This window comes from Drosophila takahashii, chromosome 3L (genome assembly GCF_030179915.1).
Source record: "Drosophila takahashii strain IR98-3 E-12201 chromosome 3L, DtakHiC1v2, whole genome shotgun sequence".
Lineage (NCBI taxonomy): Eukaryota > Metazoa > Arthropoda > Insecta > Diptera > Drosophilidae > Drosophila > Drosophila takahashii.
In genome coordinates this window covers 13,481,702-13,494,942 of record NC_091680.1, presented here as the reverse complement: position 1 = coordinate 13,494,942, position 13,241 = coordinate 13,481,702, and the positions used below count along the sequence as shown (strand labels likewise).

The 13,241-nt window shown below is 39.0% G+C and overlaps 1 protein-coding gene across 1 annotated transcript; it reads left to right on the top strand.

Moving 5' to 3' along the window:
- Positions 1-10,372: 10,372 nt before the first annotated feature.
- LOC108057307 (uncharacterized) lies at positions 10,373-12,804 on the top strand. The gene is made up of 4 exons (XM_070215733.1): positions 10,373-10,941; positions 11,004-12,538; positions 12,590-12,622; positions 12,689-12,804. The coding sequence occupies exons 1-4, from the start codon at positions 10,434-10,436 to the stop codon at positions 12,764-12,766; spliced, it is 2,154 nt and encodes a 717-aa protein (XP_070071834.1). The 5' UTR covers positions 10,373-10,433; the 3' UTR covers positions 12,767-12,804.
- Positions 12,805-13,241: the final 437 nt, after the last annotated feature.

The window sequence follows — 13,241 nt, the reverse complement described above, 5'->3', positions numbered from 1 at the left end:
GGCGCCTTCCCTCTCCCAGAACGAACTTTAGTGGCGACCCTCGGCGGGTTGGGGAGGCAGAGGCCCTCAGATAAAAGTCAACCCAGTAAACAATTGAAACCATAGTTCATTCTACTCTTTTCCCCACAGGTATAAGGGCTGGAATTAAAATCGAGCGGAGAGCAAAAAAATATGAATGAACAAAGGATAGGACTGGAGTGGCGTCATGAAAGTAAACTAATTAAAATGTAATGAATTCGAAAAGTTCTTCGGCATTCGGGGCTATAATTCACCATTAATGCAGCCAACAAAATTCACTTGCAGTTGTGGTTGTCCTGCTGGCTGCTGGCTGGTTGCTTCTTGCTGAATTTACGACCGCAATAAAAGTCATGGAAATAATCCTAAATTCGAGTGATAAAAACATGCGAGTCGCCGGTCGAATGGCATAATGTTGTGCTAAAATTTTAAACAGCCAGCGCATTTATTTATGCGTGCTAATGTGCAATTTTATATCCAGCTGGGCGTGTCTCGGCCTCGAAACAATCGACTGTCAACGCCCAATGGGCCCATAAATTCGAAATAAAATTTCAATATTCAATAACATTATTTTTTGGCAATTGATTACCGAGCGTTTTGTCAGCCTGCATGTTTGTGACACATAACCTAATGGCAAAGCAATTTAAGTCGGATTTAACAAGAAAGGAAGCTAGCTTCGGCCAGCCGAAGCTTATATACCCTTGCAGATCATTCCTATTAATTAACAAATCGCAAAAATGTTCAATTTTCTAATATTTCTCATTAATTTTCCGATCGTTCCTATGGCAGCTATATGATATAGTCGTCCGATTTTGATCAAATTAAAATTGAAATTCGGAAATATTTAAAAAGAGTCATATCCTAGAGTAGAAGATAATACAATAAAAACCAAAGAAGCTAGAATTTATTTCCTATTACTTTTCCATTAATTTTCCGATCGTTCCTATGGCAGCTATATGATATAGTCGTCCGATTTTGATTAAATTAAAATTGAAATTCGAAAATATTTAAAAAGAGTCATATCCTAGAGTAGAAGATAATACAATAAAAACCAAAGAAGCTAGAATTTATTTCCTATTACTTTTCCATTAATTTTCCGATCGTTCCTATGGCAGCTATATGATATAGTCGTCCGATTTTGATTAAATTAAAATTGAAATTCGAAAATATTTAAAAAGAGTCATATCCTAGAGTAGAAGATAATACAATAAAAACCAAAGAAGCTAGAATTTATTTCCTATTACTTTTCCATTATTTTTCCGATCGTTCCTATGGCAGCTATATGATATAGTAGCCCGATTTTTTAAATAATTAATTCGAAATTCAGAAATATTTAAAAAATAACATCCCCAAAAGTAGAAGGTAATATTTCAAAAAACACCGAAGCTAGAATTTTTTAAAGTTTTTTTTTTCCGATTGTTCCTATGGGAGCTATAAGATATAGTTGTCCGATCCGGTCGGCTCCGACATATATACTACCTGCAATAGAAAGAAGACTTTTGCGAAAGTTTTGTCCCGATAGCTCAAAAACTGAGAGACTAGTTTGCGTAGAAACAGACAGACGGACAGACGGACAGACGGACAGACGGACAGACGGACGGACAGACGGACATGGCTAGATCGACTCGTCTTGTGATGCTGATCAAGAATATATATACTTTATGGGGTCGGAAACGTCTCCTTCACTGCGTTGCAAACTTCTGACTGAAATCATAATACCCTCTGCAAGGGTATAAAAGGGCAAGTTTTTTGAAAGAATTAAATTATTCCAAATAACTACTAATCGTGAAACAATTTTAGTGAAACAAAACTGAAAATTAACATCGAATTTTCCGTTTTCAATTGTTTGCCAAATTATCATGCATGTTTGTTGTCTCAGTGTTAATTCTGTTGAACGTTAAACATGAGCCACTTCAGTGGTTTCACTTAACCCTCTTAGTTGCCTTGGCTAACATCGATGTCGAAGTGTCAAGTGTACATGTTCAGCAAATATTAACATGCCCATGTGCTTCTAATTAATGCATTTCATTTTGTTGGTGGACACGCTGTTCCCCTTTCCACAAAAGTAAAATTTTGTTAGATAAGTTAGATAAGATGGTAAAAGTTTTGTGGATAGGATATTTCATTTCTAGTTATCCACCCAGCGATAAATGTGCCAACATATCATACATGACCAAATTATGCCCTATGGTCAAAAATTTTGCTCGTTTGCGGTTCCCAGCAATATTATAAATAATTAATTTATCCATGCAGCCCAATCGCCCCAAGCCATTCGTGATAATTATTTTGCCAGCTTACAGGCAAAGTGTAAACAGAACGTCAGCACTCCAGTTTAAATTAAATGGGTTATCTGTTGGTCCAGCGGTTGAATATTTAAACTGTAATGTTAAGTAAATTTCAGTTAAAGTCTTTAAGAAATTTAGTCTGATAATTTAATCAAATTCTTAGTTTTCCTGCCAAGATTTAATATTTTATTGTAGCTGGAAACCATTTTAAATTAATTCTCGCCTTCATAAATATTTCACTTTCCTGAGGAGAAATACCTTTTTGCTGGCTGCAAACTTTAGTCTCTTCTTGTTTCTTTTCAGGCCAGGCCATTTGATTCAATATTTTTTTTCCCCAATTTCTGTACGTCTTTTTTGCTGCAAACACTTTTTAATCAATTTCTACTTTGATAAATATTTTCTTGGACAATTGCAGTGTTGTTGCCCGAGGCAACTGCAACACTTGAGTGTTATTCTGCCTTTTTTCCCATTTCTTTCTTGGCTCACACTTTTTAGCCTTCGTTTTTCCCCGCTCTCCTGCTTCTCCTGCTTCTCCTGCCACCACAACATCCAGCTAATCCAGACGATCCAAGTGAGCTGGCACTTTCCGAGTGCCGCAGCCTCTTTGGCATCCACTTCTGCTGCTCCCCCAGCATCTTCCCATCTTCCCCAACGCACATTGTCACAAAATATGACAGTTGGGATGGCACAACGTATATCACAATCGCAGGAGGTGGAGATGGCGGACATATTCCCTGGCACACTTTTTGCGGGTGTGGGTTTTTTTCAGGGGAATGGGGGAAACAAAAAGCGCAAGTAGCCATGGCCAAGTGGAGAAATAAAAAAATTCTACCCACTGCAGAGAATGTGATAAACTATGACAGTGTTCTTCTCGGGTTCATTGGATCACTTTTGGGGTTGGGTCCACGTTTTCGGGGGCTGCACAGATAGCAGAAATAGAGGACAATTGCTGTGAATTTGTCACGTTTCTCTTTGGTCTGACGTTGCGAGTTTGTAGGCTTAATGTGGTGGCTTTAAGGTCTGCGAGGAGTAAATAAATTTTGATGTATTTTTAAGGTGATTTAAAAAAGTATTTTAAATTTATTTGATTATATTAATGGTTATATTGCAATGGTAAATTCAAAATTAAGCATTTTCATTGTTCTTCGTACTTATTCCTGAATCCTGATAGCTTAATTACCTTGTAAGCCAATCCTAACCAGCTTTAACTACCCAATTGAGTTAAGTCACCTTCTCCCTCCGCCCTCTCTGGTGTAAATTCCAAGCATATTCAGCATTCTTATGGGATGAGATGGAAGTTAAGCGTCACTAAGACCCCCATACGCAATACTCCACCGACATCATCATCCTCCTCGGAGTCTGTTGCATTTCGTGATTGCATGATTTGAATTGCTTGGGACAAAGGCGCTGGGAAAAGGGGCCACAACAATTGGGGCAATGCCGATGCTCAAAGGAGTCCCTCCTGCCGACCCACTTGGCCATGGAATATAGCCAAACTAAGCGGTTTCTAATTTGCCATTGCCAGCGCTCAGGCATTCAAGCAAATTGTAATACAATTAGCGTCATTTACATGCCATTTTGCAACGCAGCACACACACACACAAGCAGCTTAGGCCACAGGACACTAGACTCTGAAGCTCACAGGATATTCCTATCCCCATCTCCCCGTCCATCCCCCCATTTCCGCTGCGAAATGTCCTGCTCTGCTGGTATTTTCCCCGCCCTGACGCTTTGTGGCGTTTTAATCAGCTGTCAGCTTATTAAATAATTATTTCCCAAGACGTGAGTGCCAAGATACAAATTGATTTGGATTATATCCTACACAGAAACAAATTGATCTATGTGTATACATTTAATCGTTTTCTGCTTACAATTAAATCGGTTGGTCTTAAAATAAATCCAAAGTAATTACAAAATAAGATCAAAATCTGAGTTGGAAGATTTTTTATAATAAATAAAATATCTTAAAAAAAACAATTAATTAAAAAATAATTTTAATAATGTAAATAATTAGAAATAATTAGGTTAACAAGATTTATATTAATTTATTTTAAGCCTGCAATCTGAATGCCACTGCAGAGAAACCCCGCTTTAGCCCCGAATTCCCATGAGTGCGAGAATTTAACTCCCATCACTTTGGCTTAAAGTGTTTACGGCTTATAAAAAATAGATGCACTTACGTCCACTGACCACCGACATTCTGCAGAGTTCGTTGCATGGTGGGTTTAAGGAGCAAAGGCAGCTGCAGCCTGCAGAATGCCAACTCATTGTGGTGCGGTGGCTGACGAGAAGTCCTCGTTGCTGTTAATCCCTCATTCTCACATGGCATTAGGCCACATCTGCACCGGGTAGCCTTAAAGCGGCCAAATTGCAGTTAGCTTGCTCTTGGCCAGCCTGTCACACAAAAGGCAATGCAGATGCTTCGAAGACCGAAAAAAAAGAATTAAGGGGAAAATCTCTCCATGTGCGAGAGTGTGGAGATAAACAAAAACCGAATTAGTCGTGAAAAGCAGAGTGGCAAAACATTTATTTTTTCCTTTTTTTCCCACAGCTGTTGTGCTTCTGCCTTGCTTCTGGCCAAAAAGCCACAAAACCTCAATGGCTTTCAGGCTCGGACAGCTGCTGTTCACTTTCCTTTCTGCTCGCTTACTGACGTTACTTTCAAGTCAAATTGAGTGCCCCGTAAAAAATACAAAGAAGAAGTGCCACCCCTGGCTGACGGGAAAAACATTTAATTTAATTAGAAAGTGAGGAGAATCTGAAGATTGGGCAAGGAGCATCTTTTTTTTTTAGCTAATAAGCGGCATTACATTCTCCTGCTGTGCGGCACAATCTAATCAAAATCACGTCAAATTCCGAGACTCCCGCAAAGTTTCCACTTGTGTTTATGCAAATCGCTGCAAACTAATTTAAGGTTGGCATGACAGCCGCAAATTAATTCAAATTGAGTGATCACCATAAAGCAAACAGCACCGTAGTGTCCGCCACGTAGGGACAATGCTGCATGGACCACGGACCGCAATCCAATGGCAGACTAATATATGCCGCAATATATATTCCATAATATATTCAATTGTGTGGCACTCACAGAGTCACAGTTTCGCAGGCAGGGGACGGCTTTCGGGGTCACGCCACGTTCAGTGGGTCAGGTGAGGTCACATAAGCTGGAGGACCACAGAGCTCGGCAATGCCATAAATAATATACATACATCATTCAAAAATTCAGCGAGCCATTCTATTTTACGGCATTCAGTTGAATGCACTTTAAAACTATAAGTGATTTTATTGCCTTTTCAGGCGTGGAGATAAAAAAAGAATGGTTTGGTTAGAAAGTCTCGAAGTATGAGTCCAAAAAATACAAATAATGTGCACTCAGTAGAATTAATTTTATATGCAATATTATAATTTTAATATTTTGTAGTTTCATTTCTATACCGAAAAGACTTTTAAAAGTATAAATTTAATACTCATCTTATTAATGCAAAATTTTACACTCAATAGTGTAGAATTCATGTAACAATAGTTTCGTTTCTGTGACTATTGTTTTTTTGGGTGTGATTAAAATATTTTCAAATATTTATTCTGAGATTTAAAAATTACCTAATCTATTTCTTACTTAATAAATTAGTAATATTCAATACAAAGTTAGGAACTTCGTTCAGTTTTTATTAAATATTTGTTGCAGTAATATTTGATATTTAGTAAACTTAATTATTCTTCTAAGAGAAAATACCTGTAAGCATTCCTAGAGCCGTAAAACTTTTTCACATGACAAATTATTCTCTTTTTCAGTCGGACCGTATCAGTCTGTCGCTTGACATTTCCTGCCTTTCTAAGGACCCTCCACCAGACATTATTGATTCCAGCCAAACGAACTGAGTTCCATGTGTCAAATTCGACTTAACTGTTGCTATTGGCCAGCTGTTCGCCCGCTGGCCTCCTCTATTGAGTCCGATGATGGACGTCGACAGACATCTTACAGGAAGCATTTGTCAGCACACTGGCTGCGTGTCAGAGGTTCTGTTTCTGTGTCTGGCGCGCAATTTGTGTCACGCACATCTCGGCGACAGTTTCGGCCACCCAAATCCAACCTGGAGGCACTGCTAGTGGAGTATATAGACCCGACTCACGGCAGCTGGACGATAATCAGTCAAGCTATTGAGCCGCCGTGACTTTTGTCGTCCATATCTTTTCCCGGCTACTTCTGCTCGCCAGTCACGTAGCCCAAAGTCGCCATTTTTGTTTGATTTATTTACCTGCCCAGCTGGGCAACTGTTAACTGTCATCTCCGGGCAGCCATTATCCAGACGCCATCGCTGTAGCGATGATGATGATGATGTAGCCATGTAGCCATGTGGGGAGCGTCTGAGTCGGGATTTGGCCAACAGCAGCTGCGTCCAGGCTGCGGACCTGTTTTTGCCATTCGCTGTCACTCGCCACGCATGCCAAAAATATCTAAGCGTCATGGCTCACTGAACGTGGTCGTCAGGTGAGCGAGTGATGTGTAAAGGGTGTACTCTTTTTTAGGAGTTTTTTACAAAACTAAGTTTTACCCTAAAAATCAAACGTATATTTAAAAAAATAAAACTCAATTCGGAAAAGTTAGCATAATTTTTATAGTACTCTTTTTTAGGAGCTTTTTTTCGAAAAACTAAGATTAACCATAAACATCAAATGTATATTTTAAAAAATAAAATTCGATGCGGGATAGTACTGTGGATGAGACGACTGTAGAATTTTTATAGCAAACTTTTAAAAATGTTATAAATAATTTTAAAACGTTTTAAAAAAAATTCGCATTCCTCCTCATTTATTTAAATTTACTATTTAGAATAAACCAACTTATTAAATAAATGATTTAAATAAATCTTAAAAAAAAATAACTGCAAATATCTACCCAAGTGTATTAAAAGGTGCGAGACTGCCTGTTCGTTTTCCCATCACTACAGGTGAGCGATTGGATGAGTGGGCGGGTGAGTGATTTTTTGCGCTGTCCGGTGTCTTGGTTATCCACTGACATGCATGTGGGTTTTGTGGCTTTGCGTACCACACGGCGTATGCGTGTCGTCTATTTGTTATGCTCTTTTAGGGCGCAAATTCAATTTGTGTCCTAACCTCACTTGCCACAGATGTTTGTTTATTCAATGACCCGCCCCGGACAACAACATCTGCTTCGTGCTCCTGCGACGCAGGGACTCTTCTGAAGGATCGATCCAGGATTCGGCGGTTGATATGGGACTGGACATGCATTTTTAAAGAGCCCGGTGTCCAAGTTGGCCGCAGAGATAATATTTGGGGACTTCGAGAACCTTTTCGTTGAATTAAAAGGAATTGAAAACTTTGGTCCTCTCTCAATTTATGAGTTTGCTGAGGAATTTATTCTATTAATTGGCACGTGCTGCCTGCATAATGCGACTAAAAATTAAGTATACGCCATGCGGTGCCTTGTGGCCATCTCTGAAGAGTGTCCGAGCCTTTTGGGCCATTTGCATGATGGGAACAGCTGGCTCGCGCGCTGATTGCAGCAACAAATTGCAAAGTTATTAAGTTTATTAAAAACCGAGGCAAATACAAAACAACACACAATGGCAACAAAGACATCGGCGAGCAAGTTGTGAAAGGCAATGTAAATTCCATTTTGCTGGGCGCTTAACTTTTGCTTCGGCTTTGGCTATTCAGTTCTGTTCTGCAGCAATTCTGCATAATTTACTCGAAGCATTTTGCAAACAATGCAATGCTGACCCTTCCTGCAGAAGTAGAACTTGATTCAGTCGCAGGCGTCTGCAAGTTGCAACTTGCAAGTTTTTCGCTGATGCTCGTTAATGTTTGGCCAGCTTCCGAAAACCCCCTCACCTCCGCCCCTGGACATCAGTCGCTTTCATTACGAACTAAAACAACGGCAAGCAGAAACAACTGCGAAAGGAGCAGCACCAGCATCCTTTGGGCGTCCCTAGCTCGTTGTCACTTGCTACTGTTTCGAGCCATTCGTGGCGCATGTCTGGCCCTTTCTGATCACGGGCGTAGTCCAAAATATTCCAAATAATCTAGCTTAATTTTATCTTAAATATTTTATAGCATACAAATATGAAAAATTATTTAGTTTAAAATAAAATATTAAACACGAAACAGAAATTACAAAATTAATAGATAGTAGGGTTTATTAATATTCGCTTATTTTATACAATTTGTATAAAAATCATATTTTTTAAAATTTATTAAGGAATTTTATTTGTATTTTTCTGAGATTTTCCCTTTGCTCCGTCTATGTTCCAGTTTTCCTCGTTATGAATTTTGCCAATTTGTTGCTGTGACTGCTGCTGCCTTGCAATTTTCAGCTACACTCCCACCCCCGTTTGCCGCGCCATTGTCTCGGCTATTTTCGCTTTTAAAATGTCCTCAAGTTTTTTGGTGTAAAACTTTTCTGTGATGTTTGTTTTAAATTATTTTTAATGACTCACTATTTTCGCCAATTTGTTGCGCTTTTTGTTGCTTTTCATAATTGCTTGTGCAATCGATGCCTCCAAATGCTGACAAGTTTGTACATTTGCAATTAGGTCAACGTGTTTTTGTTAAAGCCCTTTTAAACTGTCAGGTTAACAAATGAACTGCAACTTAAGACAAAGTTTTAAAAATGATTTCTCAGCCCCAAGTAAATATGCAGGCGACGGGCTCCGTTTTCAATTTGCAATGTCCCGTTTTGCAAATTGCTGCAGCGCAGGACGAAGGACTAAACGCCTGGATGCTGGCATAAAGCCGGCTGGATGAAGTAAAAATGCGAAAGCTGATGCCACGGTCTCTTCTATAGTTTTCCAGGTAAATTTCTGCTCACATTTTCTACATTAGTCAGCATTAAAAATTTATTTGCCTTGAGTAGATTACACGCACCCACCACAACACTACGGGGTACGTAAGGATTTGTCGGGGGGTTGGGACAACAAGGAGTAACGGCTTCTAAAGTTTCTCCATTTCTTTTTTTTCGTTTTGTTCCATATTCCCTCCTAACCGCGTACCATAAGATAGAGATGTAGGGAGTACGAGAAAAGTGGCATAAAAAAGGGGGAAAAGGCAGAGAAAAATGCACGCTTCCTGAGACTTGCGGTGGGTGAGGTTTTTGGGTGGAGGGGGTGGTGGGCAAAACAAATGAGCTGACTGCAAATTAAGTGCAGCTGCCAGTTTCACTTGGCCGCGGCAACTACTTTAAACAAACTTTAACTGCGCTTTAAGTTTTCATTCAAAAGACGCCACGCAGATCATAAATCCCAGCGATGGCCACAACTTTTAAATGATGATGTCCGCGGGTTCATCAGCATAACGAGCACTGCATTACCACCAAGCAATCACAACTTTCAGATTTCAAGTCATAATTATTTTGGTTTATTGCCTCGATTACCAATTTGCAAGATAAGAAAAATATTGATTATTAACTAAAAATATTGGAAAAAACTGCAAACAGAAGCTTTTGCAAGCGAAATTGTGCGAAAGTTGCATAAGTATAAGTATAAGTTTATACGTAAATCGAAAACTGTGTTGTACGTTTAAATATGCTTCAAAATTTGTATAATTTTGAAATAATCGATATATTGTAATTAAGATCAAAGGCCAGTAATTGAATTATGGGAGGGACTTTGAAATGAACACTGTTTAAATAATCATTTTAAATAAATAAAATAAAAGAAAAGTAGTTATTAAAAATCTTATTTAGGTCCACCCCAATGTGTATACATATTTATATACGACAGTTGGAGGAGCTTTTTTGTTTGGTGAGGCTATCAGCGAGGTGATAAAATGAATATGTATTCAGTCATGAATGCTCGACAAAATCAATACCCTGTCTGGTGTTTTTCATACTCTAGACCCCAGGTTTATTTAAAATAATAAGATATATATTTATTTTATTTAAAAACAATTAAAAATCAAGGGTGGATTTAATAAACAAATGTATAACAGCAGCTATAACTTAAAAAGTCAAATGACTCATTGTCAAGCCGAACATACCCCTAACATATAGGTTAAGCATATAATGCCGTTCCAGTATAATCCCCTCTAAGCTAAACAACCAGTGCATTGTACGATATAGCGCGGATCGAACGTGCTTCTCGCGATCTATTGGCACCGGTGAAAAATATAAGTAGTATGGAGACTCCAAAGACTATAACAGACATTACTCACTACGATCTGTTTCGCATTCTCGACATTATAAAGGCAGACTGCGAAATGCAAAATGCCAATGAATCTATGTACGCCATCAAGTATGCTGATATCTTTAATCTGGCGGTCACCTGCAAGATATTGCGACGAGTCGTTTGGGACTGGTCGAGAGAAATGTACGACCGCTTGGAAATCGATCTGCTGCATGTGATGCCCCTCAAAAAGTGGACCGTCCAGTTTATTGAAATTCACGAAAGTCTAAAGAGAGCATCGCAGAAAAAGAGAGACCAGTACATGGACATTTATATTAAGGCGATGATGGGGAATCCCCTTCTCAAAACCGTCATACTGAGCTATAAAACTGAGAAGTATATCCGGGAACACGAGAGCATATTCGATGAAATAATAAAGGGGCTGCAGGGAAAAGCTAAGCGAATAATTCTGGATCCGGAGAGAATGCCAAAATGCAAGGAGATCATTGTGGATATAGCAGGCAAATGGATTCTCACTTATCGAAAATTAGTTCCCAATTAAAAAGTATTATATAAATTGCAGATCATCAAATAAGCGGTCTCGGACAATTTCGAAATATTTCCAAACTGAGCATAACAGCTTCTTTTGAGGTGATCGACTTAGTGGAATTCTGCTGTAATAATCCCTCACTGGTTTCCTTGGAAGTGAATGTAAATCGGTTCAGCGACCAAGGAAAGCTCACTCAAATCGTTCGTCATTGTCCCAACTTAAAGCAATTGAAATTTCAGCTAAATGATAATGTATGGGATAATGGCTACGTTGGGCTAGCACTTTTGCAAAAGCTACAGCATTTGGAAATCGAAAAGCCGCCAGTTCCAGAGGAATTTCATTTTCTGTTGCCCGATGAGGAGGAAATGGAAATAGATGAGGAGTTAACATCGAAACGTTCGCACAAGCCGCAGCAAATGGATGCGGAAGCGGATTTCACATCGAAACGTTCCAGAATGGATCCCGAATACGAGTCTCTAATCGAAGGAGTCTCAAATTTGGAACAATCCATTCCCGTCCTTCAGCTTCTCAGAGCTTTCAGCGAAAAGAAAAAATCGAAATTAATCCGACTATGCCTAAAGTTCGATATTGATGACGAAATGGCTGAGGTCATTGGGAAAATCAAAGGTCTGAGAATGTTGGAGTGCGGTTTTTGCGATCCCAAAAGCATTAGGCACTTTGTAAGGCACCCGACACTCAACCGATTGAGCATACTGAATAGGGGTCACCTAGTTACGGACGATATTGCTGAAATACTAAGCAAACAAGTCACCATCTCAAGTTTCGATGCAAAAATGTTTCTATCAGTCAGGGGACACCTAGGTATTTGGACAAGGGATGCGGAAATATATCGGTATGTTAATTTTGAACCTTTCGTAAAACTGGAAAACCTTAAGACCATTGGACTGTCTAACGAAATGCTCGTGTCAATGGAATCGCAATTGTTGCGGTTTTTGGAGCTCGGTGTGCTGATCAAGGCTTCCGATTGTGAAATTTCCCTGCAACCTCAAACAAGGGAACTTAAAATGTTTTACAGCAGGGACTATGTACATGAAGAGTTTCCACTTCCATGGGTAAAAAATGTGCGCTCCTTTAAAGTTCTGCTTGCAAATATGCCAACCCCTCATCTTTTCCTCAACTTATCTACAATTAACCTAAAAACCATGCAAGAGATATATATAGGTGCACCATACTCAATATTTGCTATGCCCAAAGACGGTTCCCTTAATAAGTCCGGGGTTGAGGCTTTGGCCACCCTAAGATGTTTGAGGAAAATTACATGTGGGCTTCAAAAATTTATTTACATCCTGCCCCTCGCTGAGCTGAAAGATCTGGAAGATTTGGTAATTTTATCGGAGCACCATCCCAAGGATGTATACTTTCCGAAGTGCCTGGAACCGCTTCTCAAGAACTGTCGCAAGCTAAACTCTTTTCAAATAAAAGTTCCCGTCAACGGAATAACAAAAAAGTTTTTTGCAAGCCTTCAGAATGCAGTGGTGAAATACAGGCAGGAAGAAATAGATATTATCATATGCTTAAAATGCCAGCCTTATAAAACACTGAACGAGGTAAGTATGCTAACAAACGTAGAGACCCCTTATAAAATTCTTCGATTTCAGATGGCAACTGCGCCGAATTTAAAAGAAAAACAGGTTGGTTCTTGAAGATCCAAAAAACCAAGCTACTACTTAAGAAAAAATCTTATTATTTAATTGCAGATCAAACTTATTACCAGGCAGTTTGAGCTTATGAAGCTGACAACTAAATATATTGAAAATGAATATTTGCTTGATTGAACAAATAAAGAGAATTTAGGGACTTTTATATGATTTTATTTACGAGTTCATGTTCGAAATAAATCATTTCAAAATTCCTTTGTCTAACTGGAAAGTGCCATAAATTTTCTTGAGAACCAACTTAGCCCGGCCATAACGACAATTAAATAAATTCAATTTGCACCTGCCGACAACATTATTGGATTGCAGTTCATACGGACGAAATTAAATAAATTAAACACATACACATGCAATCGCAGACATTTTCCTGTCGCACCGGAAAAAGACAAGTATTTACTTTACAAGTAAGTTTGCATTTTGATTAAATTCAACAAGCTTGTCGCTTGCTGGAAATAATTCGCTTTCCTTGCCTGCAGAAGGGCTGCACTTTCCCATCCCCCTTCCCCTGCCCCTTCCATCCACTCACCCGAATGACAGGTGTTTATTTTCGGGAAATGCAATTGAGCGGAATTTCATGTCAGCTGAACTGCGGCTT